The following is a 27,196-nucleotide window of genomic DNA, read 5'->3' as shown; positions in this document are numbered from 1 at the left end:
GTATTGTTTGAGAACCCTGCAGGCAGTCATTTCAAAATAATAGTCTGATTATTAGATGATAAAATGGAGGTCGAAGTATCAGTATTTGAATTTCGCGCCGAAATCTCAACGCCGCAACGTCAGCGTGACGTCAGGGATTCCAAAGTATGTTTTCGCGTTTGGGCCGCGTTGGCTGAATAACGGTTCCCGAAACTTGCCATGTTTAATATTTAATTCCTTTAGAACACAATGTAGTCAATCTGTACCGCTATATATAATTAGTAGGCCCTAGAAGATACCATCAAAATCCATGACGTCACAGCCCCCAGGTGCGGGAACTCAAGTAGGCGTCGCCACCTGTATTTCGTTCTTGCGCTATTTCTGGCTTGCCAAACGTCTTATCGTTGTAAGAGCGGTGTTTTTGGTGTTGTAGAACGGTAATTTACTGATGCAGAAGAAATCGTTTTTCACTTTAGTGTCCCTTTAAGGTAGTTTTACAAAGTTTGAGAGCCTTTTAAGTGTATATCCATCGAAAAGGGGCCATGTGAACAAAGTACAAGGTATAGGAATAAATATTATGCCAGAGATCTTAGCCTGGGAATGTAGAAGGCCGATTCACAAAAGGATAGAAAGAGAATGGAGGTAGGAAAGGCAGGGAGGTTAATTCGAGTTTGTCCAGTTTGCTACCCTACAAATGGAGAGGTGCCATGCTCATGATGTCTTTGGGAGATATCTTGAGTTGCATGGCTTCGTGGAATCGAGGCCATAGTTTCAGCTGTGTGTAATGGCATGTTGTGCTGTGGTTGCGTGGTTCCTTCCTCCTAGGCCGAGTCTGGCAAACGAAAGGTGACGCTGAAGCACCCACATGTGTTGCCCATCATGAAGATGGCTGTTGACCCAGCGACTCGCAAGAAAGTCAACTTTGCTTACGAATCCAGGTGCGTGAGTGTCTGCCTCGGTATCTTTCCATCTCTGTGTGGGCTTGGTCTATGTGTACGCAACATGATAACTTGCTTTACCTCAACACTTGTCCTTGATTGTGCTGAGAGGGGCAGCGCCTTCGATTGGATATCAGCCCTGCACACAGGGCCGATATGATAGACGATTCCTTTTGATCTATTTTATGACTTTCTTATCACCCACCACTCGCAGCAGGACAATTGTGGTGATAACATAGGCAGTTCTCCGCTCACAGCACTGACAAAGCATGAAAAGAAAATGAATTGGAATGGAATCATTACATACAAAGATAAATGGGCAGAGATTAACTGGTAAGGCTCTCGCTAATGAGTTTAACCACCACTTTTTGACTTTTGGAGCGTCGGAAGGGACCATCTGTGAGAATTTTGAAACATATATAGAACACAGTTTGTCACAACCTTTATTTCTTTACCCGGTTACCCAACTTGAAATTGCTGGTATAATTAACAGCCTTAAAAGTAATGTTTCGTGTGGTTTCGATGGCATTAAAGCAGCCCCAATTAAAGTGGTCTCAGATTTGCTATCCATCGTAGTTTGCCGCTTAATGAATACTATTTTGTTGACAGGAATATTTCCGGATAAAATGAAAGTTGCTGGCATTTCAATTCTGCGTAAAGGTGGTCCTCTTGGCTGTATTTCTAACTACAGACCAATATCAGTACTTCCGCTATTTTCCAACATAGCAGAGAACGTTATAAATCCTCGAATTTCTCAGCATTTCTGTAAGCACAACCTAATATCCGAATATCAGTATGGATTTTAGCAAGGCAAATTGACTGAGCCAGCATTCTTAAACATCAGAGCAAAAATTGTAACTAATATAGAAAATCAACTGTACACAATAAGTATTTTTTTAGATTTTAACAAAGCCTTCGATTCTATTAAACATCCCATACTGTTTGCAAAGTTACTGTATTGTGGATGAGATGACTTCTACTCAAGTTACTGCGTAGTTACGTGACTAACCGTACTCAGTTCGTTGTAATTAGCAATGTGCAGTCGGATACTGAATTCATAAATCATGGAGTTCTGCAAGGATCTATATTAGCACCAACAATATTCTTGCTGTATTTAAACAACATTGTCAACATCCCCCTGACCACAGACATTGTCTTCTGCGCAGATGATACAAATGTTTTTTTCACATCTGATAACCTTTCCTCTCTCACACGTACTATTAATTTATGGCTTCAAGATTTGTCCTGCTGGTTAGATGCAAACAAACTCTTATTGAATGTTAGAAAAACCAAATACATTATCTTCTCATCTATTAATAAACCAGTTCACCTTGATAGCTCCATAACGTTTAAATCATGTCCATTAGAGCAGACTTCAGAATACAAGTTTTTAGGGGTACTATTTCCTGAAAATCTTCTATGGACAAGTCGCATTAATTTTATAAAACGTATCGTTGCTAAATCAATTACAATCCTAAATAGATTTCGGACGTTGTTGCCAATAAGATTAAAACAACAACTTTATTTTAGTACAGTACATTCTCGTGTACAATATTGCCTACTAGTTTGGGGGGTTACATAAAGTATAATTTGAAACGACTATACATAATGACCCGCCGTGGTTGCTCAGTGGCTATGGTGTTGGGCTGCTGAGCACGAGGTCGCGGGATCGAATCCCGGCCTCGGCAGCCGCATTTCGATGGGGGCGAAATGCGAAGACACCCGCGTACTTAGATTTAGGTGCACGTTAAAGAACCCCAGGTGGTCGAAATTTCCGGAGTCCTCCACTACGGCGTGCCTCATAATCAGAAAGTGGTTTTGGCACGTAAAACCGCATAATTATTATACATAATGCAGAAGAAAAGTATACGATTCATTCAAAATATATCTAGTCGTGATCATACATCCCCATACTTTGCTGAGAACTGGATACTTCATATAGAAATGTTGTATAAACAGCGTTCGTTGGAATAGATTTTTCTCAAATTAAAAGCAAATCGTGAGCTGTTCTTCCATACATATACAAATACGGAAACACCATATTATTTCAGAAACAAAAACTTCATGAAGATTACAATGAGAACTAGATACAGTATGCAATTATTAATATAGCAAATTCAGAACCTTCTTAATTGTTATCCATCGTTTTTAGGTACAATGGTGAGTTCTCCCTCTTCACTTGCTTTCAGAAAACTAACTAAAATGTATTTCAACCAACAGTTGTAAATTTGGCGCACATTTGTTTTGTTCTCTTCAATCCAATTGTAGTCGATTGGCCTTAATAGTTATGTGTCATGTTGATGATGAATGTCTCGATGACTAATTCTGTTATTCTTCCTTATATTGCTTTATCATGTTTGATACTCTGTACGTGCATTTTAATTTGTATATTTATGATATTTTGCAGTGTGTTTTGAAGCATGTTGCGCTCATGTTGTCTACTGCGCGTGATGTCTGGTGTCAAAGGCCTAGTCAGGTGGCTTTTAGTGCTGCCTTTTGCCATGGCACCAAGACAAACCGCTCTTGAGCGTTGTTTTGTCAATAAACAAACAAACAAACAAACATTATCTCAGCCCAGAAAGTGAGGAAGCTGAGCACTGTTATATATAGAGAGTACCCATTGGCTGGAACAGTTATACCCCAGTCACATGGGCACTTTCAAAGTCCTTTGAACCAAAGATCCTTTACTTCAAGGGAGAATGCGCACTGTCACACAGGCACAGCAAAGGAGCCCTACTGGAAGGGAGCCTTGAGTCAAAGGAGCGCGCGTTCGCCCTTTGAAACCTCAAGGGAATACTCTCGAGCCTAGCAGAAAAGAAAAAAACCTAAAGAAATATGAAATTTTTACCTCTTGGGAACAAGCTTATAAAGACTGAATAGTATTACTAAAGTACTAAACACTTTCGGCACACCCACAATCTCCATCATGAACGCGCCAGTACAGCAGCGCCAGCATGACCTGTTGTCAGCTGCAACATCGACACAACACGGGTTCCATGTGCGATTTGGTTCTTCGATTAGCGGATGCTAGGCATCCCAGTCTCCTCGGCTTTTTTCTGCATGTCTTCTTCCCTCGTCACTTTAGTTTTGTAATTCTTTATTTAACCGCGTTTACGCGTACCTACCGCTGCCTAGCCATAAAAAATGAAACAAAATAGCTGAAGCAAGGGCAACAACGAATAATTGACGCCAACATGCAGTGTACGAAGCGGCGCACATGGTGGCCATGATTACAATAAATACATCTGTATTTTGCAGTGTGTTTTGAAGCATGTTGCGCTCATGTTGTCTACTGCGCATGCTGTCTGGTGTCAAAGGCCTAGTCAGGTGGCTTTTAGTGCTGCCTTTTGCCGTGGCACCGAGACAAACCACTCTTGAGCGTTTCGTTTTGAACGCGTGCATTTCGTTTTGGTGTCTCTATGTATTAGGAAAAATAAATATTGCTGAAAACAATATGACAAATTTATTATAAGATACATTTGGGCCATATTTTTTTATTACTTTCGAAGCGATGGCAACGCTAAGGATACGTTGCCATTTCTGCTAAAAGCTTCAACGGAGATTATGTGGAGACCATGTAGCACCAACACATATCCCTTGAACTAATGTGCCTTTCAAAGCTCAATGCTCCTTAACTTCAAAGGACCTTTGTCATGCTTGTGTGACTGGGGTATTACTGTGGTTCGCTGATTCCCATTATGTTGCATCAAGCCTTCAGCCAGTACGGGGCTCCAGTAGACATATTTAAAGAATTCTCTTTGGCAGTACCTTCCACGAGGAGTTTCGCGGGGATTGCATTTACCTCAAGTGCCCTTGATTGTGCAGATTATGAAAGTTGATAGTCACAAAATCTTAGCTCATGAATAACTGTGGAGAAAACTTGTAACTTGGTGACCATATCTTTACCCTCTACATTGTGAAGTTGGACAGTCATTGAGTTGACATGTGCTCGGGGGATTAATCGTGTTGAAAAAGAAGATAATGCCTAACACGTACACTTGTGTTAATTGTGTTTCCAGGTGTGTAGCTGATAACATACCGCTACTTGAGAAGGCCATTTTTCTGAGACACAAGGTATGTAATTACAGGTGTAGTTCTTTTTTGTTTTACCGTAACATCCAGTAACTGTTTTATTTAACCTTGACACACCTTAAAGGCTCATTGCAATGAAATTTCGGACCATGTAAGAAGGCTAATTTCAAATAGTGTAGATGGGGCAAATTATCCATGGGAACATTTACATTGGTAATATTTATTAGCTTAATATGCTCTCAGAGCCAAAGGCATTACAAAGGGGACTGGTTACAGCAAACAAGCAAAAATACAGTAAGTTAGAACATAAGTTACAAAGGCTATGTGGACGCATAGCGAAAAGCTAGCAAAAAAATGCTGTCATTACTGCTCATCGGAAATTATGAAGAACTCAAAACGTTGAGAAACAGCACAGTTCCTCGGCACGACCTCCGAGGTCAGGCGGTGCCTGCGGTGCACCGAGAATCTCCGGGGTAACGTGCTGGATGCATGTTTGGCGAAATGTCATCTGCTTAGGTGCTATTTACTGGCTGGTAATGAGACAATTAAAGAGTTACCTGGCCCTGCAGTTTTTGCCAAGATTGCTTCAATCACACATAGTACTTATTTATTGGCCATTTAGCCACAGGTAAATTTCTTTTCAGTTAGCCTTTAAAGCGGTTTTTTTTTTTTGCTTCTGCTGTTAAGGGCACTGGATATTTTTTTTGGTTCGGGGGCCTTAGCCTAATGCACCTTGCTTCCAATGCGTTCAATCTTTTCCCCCTGCAACCTGCGTTTGTTGATAATAAGCCACAAGAGATGCGTACCTTTGAAGTCTCCCTAATTTTCCATAAGCTTTACGGATTCAGGGTCATTTACGATTTTGTGAATGTTGTGTCAAGACTTACCGGAAATGCTGTTCATGAAAAAGCTTCACTGATCAGTCTCTGAACCATGCTATTGGAAGTTCTTTGTTGGTGAAAGGGTGCAAGAGGGATAGCACTTGCTTCAAGCAAGTTCATACACCCTTGTTCCAGAAGCGGGCGAAATCAGCAGCAGCAGTGTCGCCGAGTCGCTTTGATATAAAAAACAACTGGCCGTTTTTTAATCTTGGCTGTTCCAAGTTTGCTGGTGCTGCTGCTGCTGCTGGCGTCTAGAGCTAAGGCATCCTTAATAAAATGCATGTGCATTCCACAAAAGGCGTCTGTTCGAGGCAAGCCTTAAAGGAATGCGTGCCTACAACCCCGCCCCCCTCCCAGAGTTGTGTCAGTGGAACTTTTACTCATTTGAAATTTCACAGCTTGGGCAGATTGTTTGGATTAAGTGTCCTGACGCATCCTGACGGGAGTGGAATGCAATATCTATGTTGATTGAGTACTTACATTTACATGCATATTAAAGAGCCCCTAAGGAGCAACACTAAATCAATATAAACTTCTAAGATGTTCCTTCAAAGCTCTATTTCAATAATTCTGTGGTGCAAAGTTGAATATTAGAAGATAAAGTGAAGGTTTTTGTTTTTTAAATGCAAATGAAGCTTCCTGTGATTCTGAATGCTGTGCTTACTTGATGATGTATAATGCCCCATCATAACATCTCATAAATGTCATTAGACTGTAATGTTATTTCTTGCAAGTGATATTGATATATTCATGGCCTGGAGGAGTTTCTTACTGGGCTGACCTTGCTAAATGTAAGAATTCAGAAGTTGCCAGCCATAGCTTAGTCGTAGCCATAACCCACCATATAGTTGCAGGAAAGTTTTGTTGGGCTAGTTGGTGTATCACATGGATGTTCATGTCATGATGAACGTGTCATCATGGCAACTGGCATAGAGAAAAATAGATAGAGCAAGTGCTATTCTTAACCGAACCCTTATTTAACCAGAAGTTAGAATGTTGTAGTCTGAGCTATTGAAGGCGTATTTCATGGTAAGTAGGGTACAGTGTGTCAGTGAGTTCCATCACATTGTACTCAACCGAGATGACCGTTTTGGATTGTCATGATTTGGTTGTCATTCCATTATATTGTCAATATATGCGCATGCCAATATACCCATATGTCATTATGCACACGGTACAGCAAATGTACGAATCGCTAAAATGAAAGTTCAGTTGATAACGGCACTTAATCTGTCTTTCCTGTGTCACTTGTCAAGTTACATAACCCAAGAAATGCGGACACCGGTCAGTAATTATTTGGTTATAATTCCAAGGGAGAAAGCGAAATCGCTGTTTTTGCTGCATGGGCAAATCCCAAGTTGACCCTCGACTTAGCCGGCAAGGCAAGACAGCTTTTCCTCCTCGCCGTCCTTGACTTCTTCCGTGTGTCATTGCAGAAAGCACAGCTTCTGGGCTACCCGACGCACTCCGACTACATCACAGAGTTGTTGATGGCACGATCGTCTGCCAACGTCCGGCGCTTCCTCACCGAACTAGCCGACAAGCTGCAGCCCCTGTGGGCAAAGGAGAAGAAAGTGCTGCTCGAACTGAAGGAAGAGGAGGTGGGTCGTTTGCAAACTGCACGAGAGTTACGTCTTTGTCACAAGCGAAGGTTTATTGTTACCAGCATGTGGTCGCATTTTGCATTTAAAGGAGTACGTTGTTCGTGTACAGTCTTCACTACGCGCTGCTCACACATAAAAGGATGACTCGAAGGTTGGGAAGCAGAAAATGTCCTAGTTTTATGGTAAAGTTAGTCTCGAAATGCCAGGCCTGGTGTCATCAATATCACCATGATGTCATGACACACAGGAGAGTTTTCTAACATTCTGTAATGATAAGGCTAATTATGATAATGTTTAAAAAAAAGATGACCAAGAACAAGTACGCACAGTTTTTGTCGCTGAGCTTGCGTTGTGGCAGCCGCAGCGATTGCAAGAACTGAGCGAGCCACTGTAGTACAACATTGCGATGTATCTACCAAACCAAGACTTCTTTGTTAAAGGAAGTATATTATAGTAAATTAGCATGCTACTCATGGTGTCTTCTTTAAATTTTATTTAATTTATTTATGTTAAAGTCATAAGTGTCATGTCACTACTGTCATTTGTTGGCAGCCACATAGTGTCATGAACGTGACTGGTGGTACACTTGTTCGTGTAAAGTTTGAGTTTACTCGCTGCTGTAAGCGACCAGTGTGGGTGCATTCCCATTGGCATTTGTTTGCCATGTTGTGGAACCATGGCAGCAGGCAAGGGAAGGGTGTGGCCCATCATTGCCACTGTCCAGGCTGACGGCCACCTCCTTCTAAACTCGTACTTCCATGGCCTGCTCTTTCACAGTTGCGTTTGGTGGTAGAGTGGAAGGCAGTAGCACCAGCACATTACACTAATGACATTAGCTTCTGCATGATACTATATAGCAAAAAAAAATGTTGTCACAGTAGCAGTAGTGATGTGTTCAGTGAACAGGACGAGTCAGTTTAAGCAATTCGTTTTAACATGTCCCGAGTTCTCCTCCTCTTTCCTTCTGCCCTCCTCCTTTTCTCGCCAGTGCAAGCGACATGGGATCCCCTTCGATGGCGAGCTGCACGCCTGGGACATGGCCTTCTACAAGAATTTGGTGGAGGAGCGCCACTACAAGGTGGACCAGGAGAAGTTGCGGCCGTACTTTCCCTTGGAGGTCGTCATGAAGGGCCTCTTCGGCATATACGAGGTTGGTATAGCAGCCGGCGCATGGCATTTCTATTCCCCATGTACTTCTTCAGTCACCTTCTGCTTATTTTTTCAATTTTATTTTTAAGCATGGTATCACGAAGGTCGCCCTTTGGTTTCAGCACTTTACGCTTGCTCTGTGCAAAACTCTGGCTCTTTTAAAGGAAAGTTAGAAAGACCCCTTTTGTTCTGCAACGCCAGCTTGCGAGATCCTGCTGGCACATACCATGCCCATGCACCATCTATGGTTTTGAATTGCCAACATATACACTGCCATATACACTTATTAAATGAGAAGAAAGGGAGTTAACCGAGGGGCCCAATTTTTATTAGTCATATCATAAGAAGCCAACAAACACTGGCACCAAGGACAACATAGGGGAAATTACTTGTGCTTAATAAATGAAATAAAGAAACCATAAATTATTGGAAATGAAAGTGGGCGAAGAAACAACTTGCCGCAGCTGGGGAACGATCCCATAACCTTCGCGAAAAGAATTCCACAAATTTGTCGTTTCTTTATTTCATTAATTAAGCACATGCAATTTCTCCCATGTTGTCCTTGGTGTCAGTGTTTGTTGGCTTCTTATGATATGACATATACACTTGTTGTTTCATGTGAATGACCACTAGGCTTCTTGTGTTCCCTTCGAAGCCTGAAAGTGTTTCTGTGATTGGTTGTTTGCATACTCCTTTGCTCAGGGTTGATTATCTCGAGCGCTGTCTCTGCAAGTGGTTATTACAAACATCGGTAATCATTAATGTCGCCAATCTTCTTTCTGTGTGCATAAAATGCAGCACCGGGTGTACCTACTTGCTCACGAAATGTCGTACAGAGATTGTGTGTGCAATTTGTATTGCCTGATTAGGACTCATTCACGCAATAAGTGCTGCAGCACAAGTGCTCTGATAAGTTTAGTTGGTACTGTGTTGATGATCGTAGTGTGAAAGCTCTGATGAAATGGGCTCATTTGCACTCTGCCTTTATTTGTATGAGAAAGTGTCCTTCAGCGTGTTCAAATTGCAGCTGTGGAGGCGTGGCTGAAGAAAGAGAAAGCAACGCATTGTGTCTCCCTTCTATGCGCAGCTGTTGCTGAGCCTGAAGTTCGAAGAGATTGAGAAGCCGGCCCTCTGGCATCCTGAGGCTCGCTTGGTAAGTGAATGCAGCTGGTCTTTTCTTTACTGTGTTTGACACATGGATTAAGAGGAGGTTTAGCTTGGAGCCTACTCTAGTGCTGCCAATTCTAATACATGTACAGTCGACTTCCGTTAATTCAAGTCTGGTTAACTCGATCTTGACCAAAGGTCTCAATGAGCATTCATGCATTCCTACGGGCCCCAAGTTTCTTTATTTCGATCCTAAAATTGGCCTTTGCTGGATAATTTGAACTTGACCAGTCTGCATGCACGCACCTGACCCTTATGGTGATTCCAGTGCGATCCCTTCGGGGGCAGCGTCTGTCTCGGCGGAGCTTAAAGGACAGAGAATGCATTGAACACGAGTAACTTTTTGTCAAAAGCGTCCAATTTTAGCCTGTCCTAGGAAGATTTTCAAGCAATAACCATAGCTAATGTCTGATTACAGTATTTAGAATCGAGAAATACGCAGGAATAGAAACGAGAAAAATGCCGGCAAGCGTTCAGTTTTCCTCTTCCGGGACTAGCAACTTTTCTGGAGGGTTGTTGCATTGAGCAATGCACATCTTCACTGCCTATTTCACAGCGCGGATGGCATAGTCTCGGAACAGTACTGCACACTTTTAATGCAGATAACCCACGTGCATCCACTGAAATTATCACGTTTTATTGCAACATCAGTCTTTACTGGTGGGGAAAACCGTGAACCTTCTTGTTTTCCTTATTGTTGTTGCACTTACTTCTACGACAAAAATTTATGCTGGGATGATGCATATACACATACAAAGTTTGGTCTCCTAAAGTTGAAAGCAGCAAAGGGAGGCAGCAGACACATTGTAATCATCAGGCACAATGAAGTTACCATGCAACTGATTATGTGTTAATCTATGTTTTGTACGTTTTAAAAATAGCACTGTGAAGGCAACTGCTGTCACTGCTCATGTTAACAACCAACAAATTGTGTGTCGCATATGAAAACATATGTACATACGGATCATGTCATTTGATTTGACATTAGGTCTCGTACTTTTATGTCACAGAATTTGAAAAGTATCTACTGCCAAGTGATCGGAGTGACTCAGTAGCATAACTTATTGGGCTAGTTGGTGTTGAAACATCTTGTGTGAAAGCACGGACATTTAAAAGCGAGACATAAAGAAATAGACACGAGGGCAAGTGCTAGTCCTCACGTCTTCTTGTTCCTGCCTCGCTGTTAAACGTTCAGTTTCACAGAAGATTTGAGATGCATTCTGCAACCAGCCGCCACACAGCGCACCGCTTGTCTTCGCATACATGTCACGTACCGGAAGTACTGAAGGGCTCAAGTAATACATGACTTGATGTAACCTTATGTTGACAAGTTGTAATGTATGAAGTAGGTATTTCATAGAAAGCATCGCCGATCAGAAACCATGGTACAGTAGACACCCACATAGTGAGACTTCTTTGACCACACTACCTCGGTAACTTTTGCAGCATTGCCTGCTAAGTATTAAGTGGAGTATACAGTCGAATGCCTTTGCAATGAAGTGCTTAGGGCCTCTGAAATCATTCATTATTCGGGCCACGTGGTTGTAAAGGTGACCCGTATAATTGCCCAGCTTTCAACATAACCGGAACAGAATTGTTCCTTTGTTATACAGGTCATTTAGTTGTTGAGGCATTCGTTGTAGAGGTGCTCGACTGTATTGCTTTTTTAAAAATGTTTACTCTGGTCTTCATCATGTGTTCAAATCGCTACATTCTGGTTAACTAGTTGAAGCACCCTTGAAATGTCACGCGAGTTTGTCGTGCAAGGCCGGATGCAAGGATTGTATAAGTTTGTGGGGCCTCTACGTACACCATCCAGCTTGTGTTCTTATTTGATGTTGCCCTCTCTTCTCCTCTGTGACAGTTTAAGGTGACCGACAGCGAGACCAAGGAGCTGCTTGGCTACTTCTTCATGGACTTGTTCCCACGGGAGGGCAAATACAGCCACTTCTGCAACATGCCACTGCAGGTGAGCAGAGAAGGAGCATTAATTCTCTGGGTGCGGTGTCCGAGTACACTCGTCTGGCCGTGCCCAATATGATTTGTGAACGTGAAACTCCCACAGACTGGTGGCGACATCTCCTCAAGAGTTGATTAAACTAAAATTTTGTGACCATACCATTGTTATACCATTGATTACCATTGAATATACCATTGTTACATTCAATATTCATTACAAGCATACATTTGTTATGTTTTGATATCGCTGAAAAACAATTTAGGTTTACCTCATTATATTTGATAATTCATTATATCCCTGTTCACTGTCAAGATTCGGCTGTGTGGGCTTGGTGGCTCTGCGGCTTGGCTTTGTTTCCTAACTATCGGGGCACTTTTTTTGTAGGCAGGCTGTCTCAAGCAGGATGGCTCCAGACAGCTTCCGGTCGTGGCCGTCATCTGCAACTTTCCAAAACCCACAGCGGACAAGCCATCTCTGCTGACACACTCTGACGTGGGTAGTTGTCAGACATGGCAAATTTCGCACCTCTCATCAAAAAAGTGCACAAGTAAGATGAGAAGTAGACTAGCACCCTATTTGCATCGACGTTTCAGAGTGCTCTGGCAGTGACACAGAGTTCCTGAAAGGCATCTTTAATTAAAGCTCTGTCAAACGGAGCCAACAAATTGACACGTGTACTTATTGACCCTTTCTCCGAGCATGGCATTTCACCCACTATCAGCTTAAGAGGAAGCTTTAGCTCAAGCCCAACTCCAGCGCAACCTATTCAGATACATGTAAAATGCAAAAACGTTTTCCTGAGATAACCTCTGGACCGATTCTAATGAAATTTATTTCATTTGAGAGAGAAAGTTAAATTCTAGTGACTGTTGGAAGCGGAATTTCTATTTAGGTCTTGAATTTTGTTAAAAAGATTTTCAATTATTCGACCATATGAAAAAAATAGAAGCACGAAGTTTACAAATTCATAGCTCTGCATCAAGAACAGATATCGCGGTTCAGCAAACGGCATCCATTGGATCATTCAAAGTGGACAAATTCAACGTGTCATTTTACATCTTACCTGAATTTGTTATGTTGGTTACAAGGGTTTTGCAAAAGCTGCATTTTCATATTACTACTAAATTTTTTGATATTCATGTGTAACATATCAATTTCGTCCGCACTAGGTGTACTATTAGATGCAATTCACAGAATAGTGTTAGCATTTTTTCGTTGTTGTGTTACAGAGTTGTAAACTATATAGCTTTGTGTTTGAAAATTTTTGATCTTTGCTAATTCTTAATAAAAAATTAACAACCTAACTCAAAAATTCGAAACCAGCAGTCTCTAGATTTTAAGTTTTTCTTTTTAATGCAACAAACCTCGTCAAATTTGGTGCAGTGGTGGCCGAGAAAAACGAATTCTCCTTTTACCTGTATTTAGATAGGAGCACCACAGCTAAAGCTTCCTCTTTAAGTTTATCACTCAGCTCAAGACGCACCTGCATGATTTGGAACTTACTCGAATGTTATTGTTGATTCTATCTGTTATGTAGGTTCTCACTGAACTTTGTGTGATCAGATTGTATGCGGCGTGACATGAATTGGTTAGTACTTTCTGCAAGGTACGTAAACAGGTATGCGTGCGCCACTGGAATATTCGACGAGTCATGTATAGAAGCCAACACGCTTGACCCGCAGATCAGATTTCGCTGATCACCGACTGTGCTCGCCACTATTGTTATGCTTCGACTGTCACTTACTTTTGTAGGCACAGGTTCGCCCAATAAAAAGTTAGTTTGCTGGTTGACAGTTTTGCTACTGTTTTCTTCACCGTCGCTACAATGTAACAATATAATGATGCCAAGGAAAGCACAAAGTGAATTAATTTATTTTTTAATTGAAGATGTATAGTTTATCCCATGAGTCCCATAGAGACTATATGAGACATAGAGACGTATCATGTAACCCCTGGTGGCAGAAAAAATGTTCTACTTTTGCTGCCAAATCTGTGAACGGTGGCGCTCGCTAACACTCCCAGGGTATGTAGGCACAGATACGTAAGAAAGTGGATGAGAAAACAACATTGCAGTAGCTCAATTGGTAAGAGCATATGAAGGCCTGGGTTCGTATCCCACCTGTGGCCAGTTGCTTTTTCACCCATTTTCATTTCCCTTTATTTATCATTTCTAGATCTTTAAAGGCGTATGTAAAAAAAAAAATGTGTCTTGTAGTGATGATCAGGGACAGCATAACACAACAGATTTCTTTTGTTCAATTCTATTCCTCTTTTATCATCCACTGTTCATGGCTAGGTGATCACAGTGATAAGGTTGGCGCAGCATTGCTCAAACAACTCGCAGAGTGCAAGAAGGAATATCATTCGAGCAGAATCATTACATTATCGCGGCCATGGCTTAATTTTTGTCAATGGAACTCTCTTGTGGTAGCAGTAATGCTGAGTTGCAGTCATTCACACAGCCAGGAGCTGTTCTATCACTGTCGTGGAAAAAAATATATGCCGACGAAGCAACAAAGCAGCATTCAAGCTGCTGATGATGGCAGTAAGGCTGGCCAGCACATGTGTTTGTGCTTAACAACTGAAACTTTGGTCCTCAAATCCAAATCAATTTGGCTTTCTAGTTGCTTAGCAAACATTGCAAATAAGCATTCTGTCAGCTGGTGAAAATACTTCTATTGCAATATAAATTATTGTGCATCTGCACTACTGTAAACATTTGTGTTTTTCAAGTCAAGAAAATACACATACATTTCTGTTGTGCTTACTATCAACGGGCGTGTGAGAGTAAGGGAGGAGGTGGGAGTTCTCCTCGGAAGCCAGCAGTACTCAGAAGTTTGCTTATTGGTTGTGGTGATTGGACGGAGCGAAAAATGGCATTGTGAAAGAGGCTTCACATGACCTTGACCTCACATGACCAGCGGCCCTGTTAGGGCACTCTAATAGAATGGGAACTCGAATGGGCCATGAAAAGAAAAATGGGCTATTGTTACTAGCGGCATATTGCGGTTCTCGTGACAGGCTTTTGTCTCTCTTTGCAGAAAATTTTTTCTTCTCATCGACAGGAAGTTCTCATTCAGGAAATTATGGATTCTTATAGTAGGAGCATTTACTGACAACAGTGTGCACGGAGTTGCATACCAGTGACCTCCGTGTGACGTTGACAGATGGGTGTACACGACTACTTTTGCTACGTGCGAGCCTGCACTAAATGCTCTGCACTGCCTGTTATCAGTCCAGACTATCAGCGTTCTGTTTGCGGTGCTGATCTCTACGCTGTCTCACTTGGTCTTCCTCTCGCCCAGGTGGAAACTTTCTTCCACGAGTTTGGCCACACCATGCATCACGTTTGCAGCAAGGCCGAGCTAGTCATGTTCGAGTGAGTGCAGCAATTGATTCTTCGTAACACCGTGCTTGTCACGACTTCCACCCATCACTGTCTTCTTCGTCTGCTTACACTTTGTTCTAGGAACGTCTAGAGTATGCTTCCCGGTCTCTTTTTTCTACTCCTATTTTTCTCTGTCTCTATCTGACACGGTAGTGTGCTTGAAAAACCAGATATTGCAGTCATAACAACTAAAACCACAGTTTCAGTTGGCTGTGGCGACTCATTCGGTGAGACGTTTAGTGCTGGGTGCAAGGTCGTGGATTTGACTCCCGGCTACCACATTTCGATGAGAGCATTTTGCAGAGATCCATGTACTGTCGTGCCAGGGAGGGAGAGGATAAGACTGCTATTTGCCATGTCTAAAACACTGACCACCGACGCATGTGCAAATGTTATTTACGTTTTTATTTTTTCCCCGAATTTTGATTTGCCAGGATGAAGTAGGTGTGCTACTATTTTGGACACTCTCGAATTCCACCGTATGTTGAGTTTCTACATTATGATAGCATTTTGAGCCAACCAGGCTGTAACCATGCTGTGAGCATCAAAGCTGACAATGTGGCAAATTCAATGGTGTGCCATAATTTGGCAGCGACCAGCAAGCTTAAAAGTGCATGTGCCTATCACTTGTTGTAGCTGTGCAAATACAACACCGCCTCCCATCATTGTGTGTGTGTTAAGCGGGAAAGCCGAATAGCAGGGGATGCTAGAGCCATGCGGAGAAAGCAGGCAGATGTCAGGGGAGGCAAGAGGGTCAAGCATCTCCGCAAATGACGTCCCGGTCCTTAGTTTAATGCAAATGCTAGTTGTCTCCACTGGTCAGTCATTGAACTGTAACCTGTTTCTCTGGAGCGTCACTGGACTGCGCTGCGGCTTCTTTGCAGGGGCACGACGGTTGAGCGTGACTTCCTGGAGTGCCCATCCCAGATGCTGGAGAACTGGTGCTGGGACCTGGAGAGCCTGAGCCGCATGTCCAAACACCACGCTTCTGGCGAGCCACTTCCCAAGGATTTGGCCGACCCGCTGATTGCCTCGCGGCTCGCCAACGTGGGCCAGTTCAACCTGCGCCAAATCACTCTGTCCATGTTCGACTTGGAGCTGCATGTCAAGCCACAGGTATAGCCATGGTCTCCTTCGTAACCTACTCTCTTTCTGTGTTGTTTTTTCTCTCTGTGGTGGTACCATCAGTGGCTATTGCATTGTACTGCTGGGCTCTAGGCCGCTGACTTGATCCTAGCCACAGCAACCGCATTCTGACGAAGGTGGAATGTGGAAACGCTTGTCCGTTGTGCCTTGGGTGCACTTGGGCGCCGCATTTGTCAATCCGTGCTGTTAAGACTTGAAAAAACTGGCATATTTTTGGGGCATCAGCTAACGTTTATCACTGGGTGTTCACTGCCTTTTTCTTTTTCTTCTTTTCTTTCGTTTAAATATGCTATCAGTCTTGGACCAGGATAAACGCTGTACATTGAGAAAAAAAGATTGACGCTGAAATTTGTGACGGGAAATTAACTTCAATGGGCTTACCACAAAAGTCACTGATGAGCAAGAAATGGGAACAGAGGAGAGAGAGTAAAGAAAGGGAGCTGCACTACAGGACCTCCTATCTAGGCACAGTAGAATCTCAGTGGCGCAATCACGCCTGATATGAACTTCAGGATGATATACATTTTTCAGCATTCGAAGTTCATTAGCTTACAACTTGCGAAATTTTAAATGTTGCGAACAGCTTTTTCATGCTAAGGGGGATGATACGAACAATAGAGCCACCACGTGATCCCAGGCAGAGTCAGCGAGACGCTGCAAATTCTTACGTTATCACGTTTGTCTGCTTCAGAGGCAACTAACGGATGCAGTTCACAAAACAGTGATGTCTGTTCATGGTGCAGGAACTTTGGATTCGTGAACTCTGTACTTCAACTCTTTGAGACTTGCTGATTTTCGTCTATTTTTCAAAAACCATGAGGCTCTATATCAACAATCTGCTTCCTACAGTCGATAGACTTCAGCTTTCTCCTAAATGGAACAAATGTCATTCAATTTGGCTCAGAGGTTGTCTTGTGAGAGTGCTTCTGCGTTTTGCATCTATTTTAAGGGGAAAACCAGAGTTGGCACCAAGACAGTTCCAGTTTCCTAATAAAACGTGTAGCACAAGTACGAACGGCGGGCATTGACATTATTAACTATCACCGTTGGCTATCTACCATAACTGAAAAATTTTACGAACGCGTATGAATTTGCTCTCTTCTACATGGTATGGAAAATTTCCTTGGCGTAACAAAGTTCTTTTGTGTTGGCAGCCCCTCTAGCTTGCTTAAGGGGGGGAGTGAGTATTCTGAGCTTCATTAGGACCCCCCGTTACCAAGTTTAATGAAACTGCACGGTGTTGTGTAGTTTCTTATGCCGATTTCGAATATGCAATTGTTTTTAAGATATGCCAATAAGTTAACCAAAATAATTAGCATAGTTTCTGGGAACAATGAAGCAAAAACTGCTCATCAATATCTTGCTTTAGGTACATAGCTCGATACTAGGAACCATAAGCTTCACAATGGTAGGAATAGTTTTTTTGGTATAACAATTATTAACAATTATACAGCACATCAAAGCTTTCTGTTCAAAATGGGTTCAAAGTGGCTGTTTAACTCTTTCGGGACCGCGGTCCGGATATCGTGCAAAAATGCACGATCAAATTGCGCGCACTCTCCAACGCGAAATTTTCGCGGTGGAACCCGTGTCGCCATCTAGTGGGGTCGTTTCACATCTCTAGTTTTTGTTTTTGTGTAATTCTCCTCTCTCGCGGCAGGCGGCGACGTAGGAGAGATTTTAATCTTGGGCGCGGCGGCGGCTGAGATTGGGAACCATGGCGTCGACGTCGCGTCAGGTCGCGCAAAGAAAGAAGCGTCTGTCGCGCGATTCAGCCGCTTCAACTGCGGATTTTTCTGATTCAACGAGTAGCGAAGAGTCCGAAGATGAATTCTCAAGCTCTGATTTTAGTTCAGAGAGTGATTCAGCGTCGCAATCACCTGGACTGTCAACTAGTGTCCGAAGGTGAGTATTTAGTTTCGCGTTCTGCTCGCTCTTGAGTATTTACGCGGGATCACTATATGTTCTCATTATTTTTCTGTGTTTGTTAGGGTTTCCACAACCTACGGGAACGACGCCCTGCCCGTGCGGCAGAAGCGTATTCACTTTTCTCCTAAGCGGGAACCTGGTGTGCATCTGACGGAAGATGTGGGTGTGACACTGCGCAGCACCACAAAGAGATTCCTGACCGCCCTGGACTTTTTTTTTCCTTTTTTTCTCGGCCGATGTTATTGAGACTGTTTGCGAGAACACCAATAAATATGCCTACACGAAGATCTTGGAGAAGCCAACGCATGCCCGTCCCGATGGGTCTTGGGAAGAGGTCACTACAAGTGAAATGAGAAAGTTCATTGGCCTCATAATCTACATGGGCATCTTGAAAGCACCGCGAATCAAGCTTTACTGGAATGTGGGAAGCATCTATAGTGGTCTGCTGCCACCACGAATTATGCCGCGGCGTCGCTTCATAGCACTGCTTGCGATGCTACATGTCGCCGACTTGGACGATGTAACTCAGATGTCAAAAGGAAAGCTTCGCTTCGTGTGGTGGCTTCTGCAGCATATGAATAAAGTGTCGGCAAAGCTATTCCAGCCTCATCGAGACCTCTCTGTGGATGAGCGTATGGTGAAGTCGAAAGCAAGATCAGGGATACGGCAGTACATCAAGGACAAAGTGACCAAGTGGGGCTATAAGCTTTGGGTTCTCGCAGACCCGCTCACCGGGTATACAGTGCAGTTTGCTGTTTACACAGGCAAGCGCGAGCAGCCAGGGCCCCACGGGTTGGCTTTTGATGTAGTTTGCCAGCTCTGTGCAGAACACTTTGATCAGGGCTACAAAATTTTATGGATAATTTTTACACCTCGACACACCTGTTCAGTCACCTCCTCGATCGAAAAACATTGGCTTGCGGGACTACGCGAAAAGACCGCCGCGGATTCCCTGTTGAATTGAAAGACACGCGCTGGGAAAAGAAAGCTCAACGAGGTGAAATTAGATGGTTGCGCGACGAAGAAATTCTGTATCTTCAATGGAAAGATCGACGCGTAGTAAACATGATGAGCACAATGCATACAGCCAACGAGACAGTCACTGCAAAAAGAAGACAAAGAAGTGGAAGTACCTGGACGCAAATTTCTGTCCCAAAGCCTTTGCTAATTCACGAATACAATTCTGGAATGATTGGAGTGGACAAATCTGATCAGATGATTGGCTATTACAATGTACTTATGCGCAGTGTCCGCTGGTGGAAGACTCTCTTCTTCCACTGCATCGACATAGCATGCGTGAATAGTTTCATATTATTCCAAGAATATAGGAAATTACATCCAGACGTCCCTGAGCTGGCCAGAAATGCTTCCTTTGATCATTTAGCGTTCAGGGAGGAACTGGTGCAACAGCTTCTTCATCTTGAAGGAGCCAAGCAAACTCGTGCTCCTCCACCACCACCTGCAAAGGCTCCACTTCACAAGCCCCAAAAAGTGGAGAGACGCAAGAATTGTAAACTTTGCTATCAACAAACCAAGAATGAGGTCAAAACTACTGTTTTCTGCAGTGACTGCAACGCACATTTGTGCTTCAATGCTTCGCGGAACTGCTTCCTCGAGTGGCACAGAGAGGGTGCACAGAAGTGAAGGGTGAACAGTGGTGTGAGAAATCACAAACACAAAAAAATGTACATAAGCCAGTAAAGTTTTTTTGCCTCAAAGTTGTCATAGAGGTATTTTAGCACGTTTTGTATATCCTGGAATTTTTTTAATGCTGCTCTTTTACTTTCATATGCAACAATTTCCAACTTTTTTTTGTTTACTTGAAGAAAAAATTTGCATTTTGAGATTTTTTTTTCTGTTATGTATACCATTTAGTCATTTCAATTTTTTTACAATAAAAGTCCAATCACTTAGCTTCATTTTGATCTATGTGTCAACAAGATAGTGCAAAAATTTCATTGAATAAAAAAATATTTTCTAGCATGTATCAGAATTGCCTTCTTTTGGGCGGTCCCGAAAGAGTTAATGTATGGACAATAAAAAAAAATATTAAAACTGAGATGCGAAAATCTGGTCCTAGTATTGTGTGCATTATTCATGTAGCTCAATACTGCAACAAAAATTACAATTCAAGGTGCCCCGATTACTGCAAAATCACTCCCGGAAGAATGCAAATATTCAAAAATTCATGTTTTAAGAAAAAAAAAAAAAAACGGACAAGCTCATTTTTGTGCAAACATACCAAAAGTTATTCATCTATCCACATATCTGAATGGTCAGTAGCCACCAGGGGTGTAATCAGTCCGTCTACAGCTACCAAAACTGAGTTTTTTGAAGGCTTGTCACAGATTTTCTGCAGATGCACGCTTGCGGGCTGATGCTGCTGCTTGCCGGTTATCTTTCTCGGCCATTCTCATGCTGTTCGGTAGCTCCGGGTTCAAATGAAGCTCCTGGAGTATGGCAGATGAAGCTCTCTCGTTCCATGAATTAAATTTCATTACTGGCTCAGCCACAGCAGCTCCAACAGCAAAAAGCGAGGCATGCTGTTCCTTAGGTGCCAATGCCCAAATCATGGAAAGCAAGCATTCATTGTTGTTTTGGGTCATGCTGCGCTGGCACCTTCAAAACAATTTTTATTCTGAAAGGCATTCTAACACTGGTAGAAGGGCATGACAAACATGGATAGGCAAATTATATCGATGCTTTGAGATGGGCTCATTTTTTGCTTGCGCAGCATTCTGATGGGACCAAGAGTCTGGACCAGATGGGCAAAGGCTGTGGTTTGAAACCTTGTCGTTTGACGTGATGTGATGGTATGGTGCCATCACAGCCCTCTGCATGGCCTTGACATCCCCTTCGTTGGATTTTAATGCCCATCCATAGTAGGCACCGAGTTTGGTGACCAGGTCACCCGTCAATTTCCCTTTGCCGCCAAGTGTTTCAGAAGCAGAGCACTTGTGTTTGGCAACGAGAGTGTGCAAAGCAGACCCCATCCTTTTTTTGGATGCGATTCACGCAATCTTCCTTCTCGATTGGCACAAAGCCATGCACTTTGGCTTGTCTGAGAGCAAGAAATGCGCGACTATCACCATCTGAGAGGACTGTGGTGTACCTTAGTTTATGCAGCTGAAGTGACCTCTGGAACAGTATAAGTGCCGCTTCAACTTCCATCTTCCCTGCTTTTTTTTTTTCTGTATTTTTTTTGGCACATATGGCTCGCCTTCCAATCTTGGTAGTCCGGGTCACCAGGTTTCGGGCCCCGCACACACCCAGCACAGAAGTTGCTCAGGACAACGTAGTCGAACACAAGTCCGGAGAACAGTCCGATGACCATGCCGACTCCGATGTGTGGTGAATGGCCACGCATCATCCATGAGCCATCGTAGGATACCACTATATTCCCAGAGTTCGCAAGTTTCAAGTCATTAGACAATGATTTCACTGATATCGCACACACGCCCATCAGCTTTTGTGCAGCAGACGACGATGCTGGCGCCAGCTTCTGATTGAGATAGCCTTGCCACGTTTTGTTATGAAGGCCATGGTGCGAGATATTCATTGCAGCAAAAACTTAGTTCATTGCTGTTTGTTGATTTCCAGTGCTAATCATCGCATGAGCGTTAAGAGTGTTCACTACGAAGGGGTTGACCATTTTGCTGTTTTTCACACGCGGTGAGCTCCACTCGGAAGCAAATGGCGAGAAGCTTGATGGCAAGGTCGTACTCTCTCTCCTCTGATTCAAAAGTCACGGAACTGCCACAGAGACTGCACTTTAGCCGAGAGACCAAAGCGCTTATTGCCTCCACACTGATAACATAAAAGCATGACTCCATCTCCGCCGGCCTGTCCGCACCGTCGTTGACACTCGTACACGTCCAATTTCCACTTCTTTGCCGAAATTCCCGCCAGTTGTTCAAGGTTTTCCCCTGCTTGCTCCTGCCATTGGAGCAATTCTGCTGGCTGCACCATCTTTGTGTCATGCCGAACGATGCTCCTGCGATGACTATCAGCCGGCGACGTCGTTAGGCCTAGCTTGCTTGAAACCACCAGCGGGTGTTTGTCGCTGTGTTTTTCGGCAAGGTCAGAGCACTTTTCGAAGTTGTAGCAAGCTCGCTTTCTTTTCTTGCCAAACTTGTTTCAAGTGGCAAACTTCCGACATCACTACACACTACGCTAGCGGCTTGCAAAATGGCGTCGCGATTCACTTTTCAAGCGCATCTGCACGCTGTAGCAGATGACGCCAGCCACCTAAGCCAAACGCAGGACTTTATTTAGTCACATGCATGGAATTGGCGAATGGGGTCACACGCTGGGACTTTTTTTCGGTTTGGTATTTCTACATAACGAATGGGGGGACGAAAATGTGGTGGTAAATTGAAGAAGAGAAGTAGTTCTTTCCAATGCGACCAAGATGGCCGTGACAGCATACGTCGTTCAGCAGCGGCGTGGCATGAAAAAAGCCCCCTTCTTATGCTTCTTTCTGTCAAAATATAGCGCGTGGCGGTTACATAAATTGATATTGCGGCTAAAATATTGATCCATGACGCGGGAAACTTGGTCCAAACATACAGCAGTGATTGTATATTATGAAAATACCACTTTTAAGAAACCCATATTCTCGCGATTTTTTAGTCTCTAAGACCCGTGTCCCCCTATGCTTAATAGTGAATGAACCCTGAGCTGTTTGCCTAACCATGAGTTTTCTGGATGTTTTTTTTTTCTGTCCCAGGCAGAAACGGCCAAGCTGTTTGGAGAAATCCAGGACAAGCTGCTCGGCTACAAGCCACAGGATGGGACCAACTTTGCTGCCAACTTCAGTCACTTGATGGCCGGCTATGACTCTCGCTACTACGGCTACTTGGTGCGTACAATTGGACCATTTCATTTTACAGCAGTGATTGCGGAGTGCGCATCAACCAAGTTTTTCAATGTCTTGCAAATTTCATCAAGTACATCATACATCATAAATTGGCTGTTCTCGGGATACTTTCAGGGTCACTTCTTCATACTTGAGCATAGGGATCCATCATTCGATGTCAAAATATATGTTTGTATTCAATGATAGATTTCTTTTGTGTCCTCCATCCTGCAATGAGGAGTAGACGAGAATAATTAAATCCGAGAAAATTAGATATTAGTTACAATGTGCCAATGTTGTGATGTCTGCTTATGTCTGTTGCTTAGCGCAAGTCCACCATTTAGATTCCCCAACCCTGGCAGCACATCTTGATAGGGACGAAACGATGAACAAGTGCATAGACTTGTGCAGTTAGCTCATAACCGATGTTTGCAGTAAAGCCAGCATCAAAAATTCAGATGAGGGCAAAGTGCAAAAGTGTTCCTGGAATTAGGTGCTCATTCAAAAACTCCTGGTTGTCAAAACTACTCTGGAGCACCCTTACAGCAGCATCCCTCAAGCTCTGTGTTGCTATGGTGATTTAAGGGTCCCCCGCCATGTCTGTCCGTAATAAACAGACAAGCACAGCACATTATGCGCTGTTGACGATTGTGTCTGCAAAGTATTACAGTGCTGCACGCCACAGAAACAGTTGAATTTTCAGACCAGACGCCAGGTGTCCTCCCCTCAAAGAAGTGTCACTCCAAACCAGAGAGTCAAGGTAACATGCACAAGTGCCGTGATGTAAAGCACAGTCCTAGCAATGTCGCTCTCCACAACAGGTTTCGGTACATTGTTTGATAGGGAACGTGCAACAACATCACTTGTGCACACACCGCCATCGGAAATGCGCTGTGCAGCAAATAGGAAGAGGGGGGGGAAAAGGGAGGTAGGGCTTTTCACATGAACCTGATGCGGTCCCTCAGCTCTGGTATGGGAAACGGCGGGGAAGGAACGTCACATGCGGAGGCTAAAGCCGCTGAATGAAATAAAGGTAGCACCGTCTCCTCCCTCTTCCTCCTGCATGGGCATTCTCTCTCTCTTCTGTCCACCATGGCTCCCCCCTACGCAGTGCTGAACTAGCAGACGCTCTATGAATCAACCACAGTCACTACGTATCGCTCGCGCTTTTGAGGTCGTGTTTTGATTGGAATTTTTTTTACATTATATTATGACTCGCAATCGAAACATCAAGAAAGGGCATCCGAGTGTGGTTGCGCTTAGTTGGCTCTGCTATTAGTGCGAGACACTCACGCATGCTGCATGCGACCTCGACGTTGGTTGATTTACCGCCGTCGCTATCACGCTTCAGCAGCTTCATTCCCTTGTCGGCCAGTGGCCAATGCACACAGTGAGCCTTTAAAATTAAGACTAGGCTGTGAGTGCGAATGATTGACTAGCAGTAGGTGCGTAGTTGCCTTAGAGTTTTCACTCACTTGGGGGGGGGGGGGTAGCTACTGATCACACGGCGGAAGCGGTCCATCGATAATGAGACACAAGTCGCTTTGCTCGCTTGTAGAGTACGTTACATAAATCCACACATTTTCTTTTTCTTTTTGTGGACTTGAGAAGTGCGGCAGCAGTCATCTCACAGGTGTGTGCAAGGCTGCTACTGTGGATCATATCGCCGCTTGTGTGTGTTGCGCGCGGGTGCGAGAAATTCTGCGCTGCGTATTTTGCGCACTGCCTTGTCAAAATTCATGCAGAGTAAAAACGAGGAGTTAACCTCCAAGTTTGTCCTGGCCACTGACAAAGCGGACAATAGCAAAAGGAACTTTGATCTCTGCCGACCACCGAGTTGAGTTTCTCTTGAAGGAGCGAAGTCGCCCCAATAAGTTCATCTTTCTGCAGGTTGGCGCCCCTTGTTTTACCTATGTACCATCACTGCTTTAAAACGTATCGGGATACACTCAAAGGTGCTGTTTGCATACATTTAGGTGAAACAAAGACAGTGCCATGGAATATATGACTGAGGTGACAAAAAGCATGAGTGTTTGGAGACAGCTTCATTGAAGTTGGGCACGAAAGTTGAACATAAATGCAGCGCAAACATGCGGCACTTAAGGGAGCGAAAAACTAACGAAGCCACTTACAGCAAGTGGCAGCATATGAGATTAGTGATGAGTGAAGAATCACTCGGTTTCCTCACAGATCCAGGACCATTGCATTGGGCTGAACTCAGCCTGGCTGATTCTTTGAAACCACACCTTCCTTTGCGCTCTGTCTCGTTTGGCAGATGGAATCTGGAACAGTCACTTGCCGTCAGGTTCACGTGTGCTGCATCCAAAGGCGCAGCAACACGGCGTCAGGAACACGGAATTAAACTGAAAAAGCGCAAAGGAGGTGCGAAACAGGTGCCTGCATATATACCTCTCGCAATGTTTGGCACTGCGATGTCGGCAGAAGCAAAATACAAAGCAAGAAAAAAGCTTGCGAGACTATGTGATGGTGTTCGGCTAGTGAGAGGGTATGACAGCAGCATTCTTTAAAAGATCGTGCTACTTTTATTTCATTTAAGAGCTTTAGCGGACACTACTCGAGGCAGAGGGAGAGAGTGTCTCTGTTGGCTGTTGCCCTTGCCTCCTGGCGGTATGGCAACAGGTCTTTCAATCTCTTCTGTCTCCAATAATAAACAGATCTGAAAAATTATTTCGTTCAACCAATCGCTAGACTGCATTTTAAAACTACCAGTGAATAATTGAAATTTGCACTGGGGCCCTTTAATAAATGTTTTCAAGGAATTGCTAGTAAATTACCCTTCAGTAGTACCGAAAAGGGTACGCTTACTGCGAGAAGACGCTTGATAAGCCACAAAAGCCGTAAAAACAAAAGACGGGTGGCGTGCCGCCTTGAGGTTCGCACAATAGCTCGCTGTAGTGTCACACATTTTGACGGCATCTGCTACGACCTGGTTAATTGTTTATCGGTAAAAGTGGACTACATTTATTCTGAAGGAGGTAAAGATTGAACTTGGCTAGCTTCACGAAGTTCTACTGAGCCGACTAAGCCCAAATACAGAAATATGCATTGAAATGTGCTTGGGTTTCAGCGTTAAAGTAAAAAAAAAAAATTTTTTTTTAAAAATAACATTGAGCTTTTATTCTCTTCTGATAATCAACCTATTATCCACTTAAGTTAACAAATATGGAGAATTTTCAAGGAATACTTTGACAGTCTAGACTCATTTGGTGTTCCTCTTTTGTGTCACTTTAAACCAGATTGAATGGATGAATGAAGGAATGAATGAATGAATCAATCAATCAGTCAGTCAGTCTTGATGTCAATGGCCCTCTATCAACATTTGCTTTATCTCCTGTGCTTGTCTTGTTCTTTGCCCCTTCATTCGATGCTCATTGACATCAACTGCTGGGTCACCATCCCAACAGTGGAGTGAAGTGTACAGCATGGATCTGTTTGAAACACGCTTCAAGAAGGAGGGCATCCTGAACCCCAAGACTGGCATGGACTATCGGAAGCAGATTCTTGAGGCTGGCGCGACAAAGGTGAGGGGTCAACCCGTCCTGTCTGCTCCTGTCTGTGTCCGTGTCACTTCGCGCTACAATCGAAGATCATGTTACCATACCAACTCGCCCGACTTTCTGTCCTTTTGTCAACTGCCAGTTGTAGCAGCTGTAGCTGCCATTAGTCGTTGGAAGGACCAGCTTCCTTAGCGTACTAGTTGTTGGACTTGCTTCCTCAAGGAACGGGAAGTTTCCCAAATTGTATTTCATCAGGCTTTACTTTCTCGAATTCCTTAACTATTGAAATGGTTAGGGGAAGAATTAGTGCAAGAAAAAATTGTTGCTTTGTTGGTTTCTTTTTGATTTGTCCCTGGTTAAGGTGAACCTGAGTTTTAAGATATTTGAAAGCAAAATAAGGAAAATGCAGATCGCCAAAATTAGACGAGTCGGCAAGTTTTAGGAAGAGAAGCTGACATGTTTGTTGCATTCAGTTATGCACAGAAATATGTTGCACTAGGAGCCGAGTAAACACGTTCCAGAAAAAAATTTGAAGCATTTTATATAAAGTACATGAGAAATTTTATGTAAAATTTAACCCATTAAGGACCGATTTTTTCCTGCATTTCTAAAAAAAACTACCGTTCACAAATAGGTATATCCTGCCA

At 43.4% G+C, this 27,196-nt stretch overlaps 1 protein-coding gene and 1 pseudogene across 1 annotated transcript in view; both read left to right on the top strand.

Annotated features, from left to right (window-relative positions):
* LOC135896576 (thimet oligopeptidase-like) overlaps positions 1-27,196 on the top strand; it is a 37,640-nt gene that overhangs the window by 9,190 nt on the left and 1,254 nt on the right. The window contains exons 5-15 of the mRNA XM_065425034.2: positions 805-917; positions 4,937-4,991; positions 7,267-7,431; positions 8,423-8,584; positions 9,671-9,736; positions 11,615-11,719; positions 12,095-12,202; positions 15,016-15,089; positions 15,983-16,214; positions 22,903-23,034; positions 26,457-26,573. Of these exons, the coding sequence (XP_065281106.2) occupies positions 805-917; positions 4,937-4,991; positions 7,267-7,431; positions 8,423-8,584; positions 9,671-9,736; positions 11,615-11,719; positions 12,095-12,202; positions 15,016-15,089; positions 15,983-16,214; positions 22,903-23,034; positions 26,457-26,573 (1,329 nt within the window). The remainder of the gene's footprint in view (positions 1-804; positions 918-4,936; positions 4,992-7,266; positions 7,432-8,422; positions 8,585-9,670; positions 9,737-11,614; positions 11,720-12,094; positions 12,203-15,015; positions 15,090-15,982; positions 16,215-22,902; positions 23,035-26,456; positions 26,574-27,196) is intronic.
* Positions 17,962-20,171, top strand: LOC139049777 (piggyBac transposable element-derived protein 4-like; annotated as a pseudogene).

The sequence above is a fragment of the Dermacentor albipictus genome, chromosome 9 (genome assembly GCF_038994185.2).
Source record: "Dermacentor albipictus isolate Rhodes 1998 colony chromosome 9, USDA_Dalb.pri_finalv2, whole genome shotgun sequence".
NCBI classification, from domain to species: Eukaryota; Metazoa; Arthropoda; class Arachnida; order Ixodida; family Ixodidae; genus Dermacentor; species Dermacentor albipictus.
Note: the sequence above shows the minus strand (reverse complement) of the source record. Positions and strands in the feature narration are given on the sequence as shown.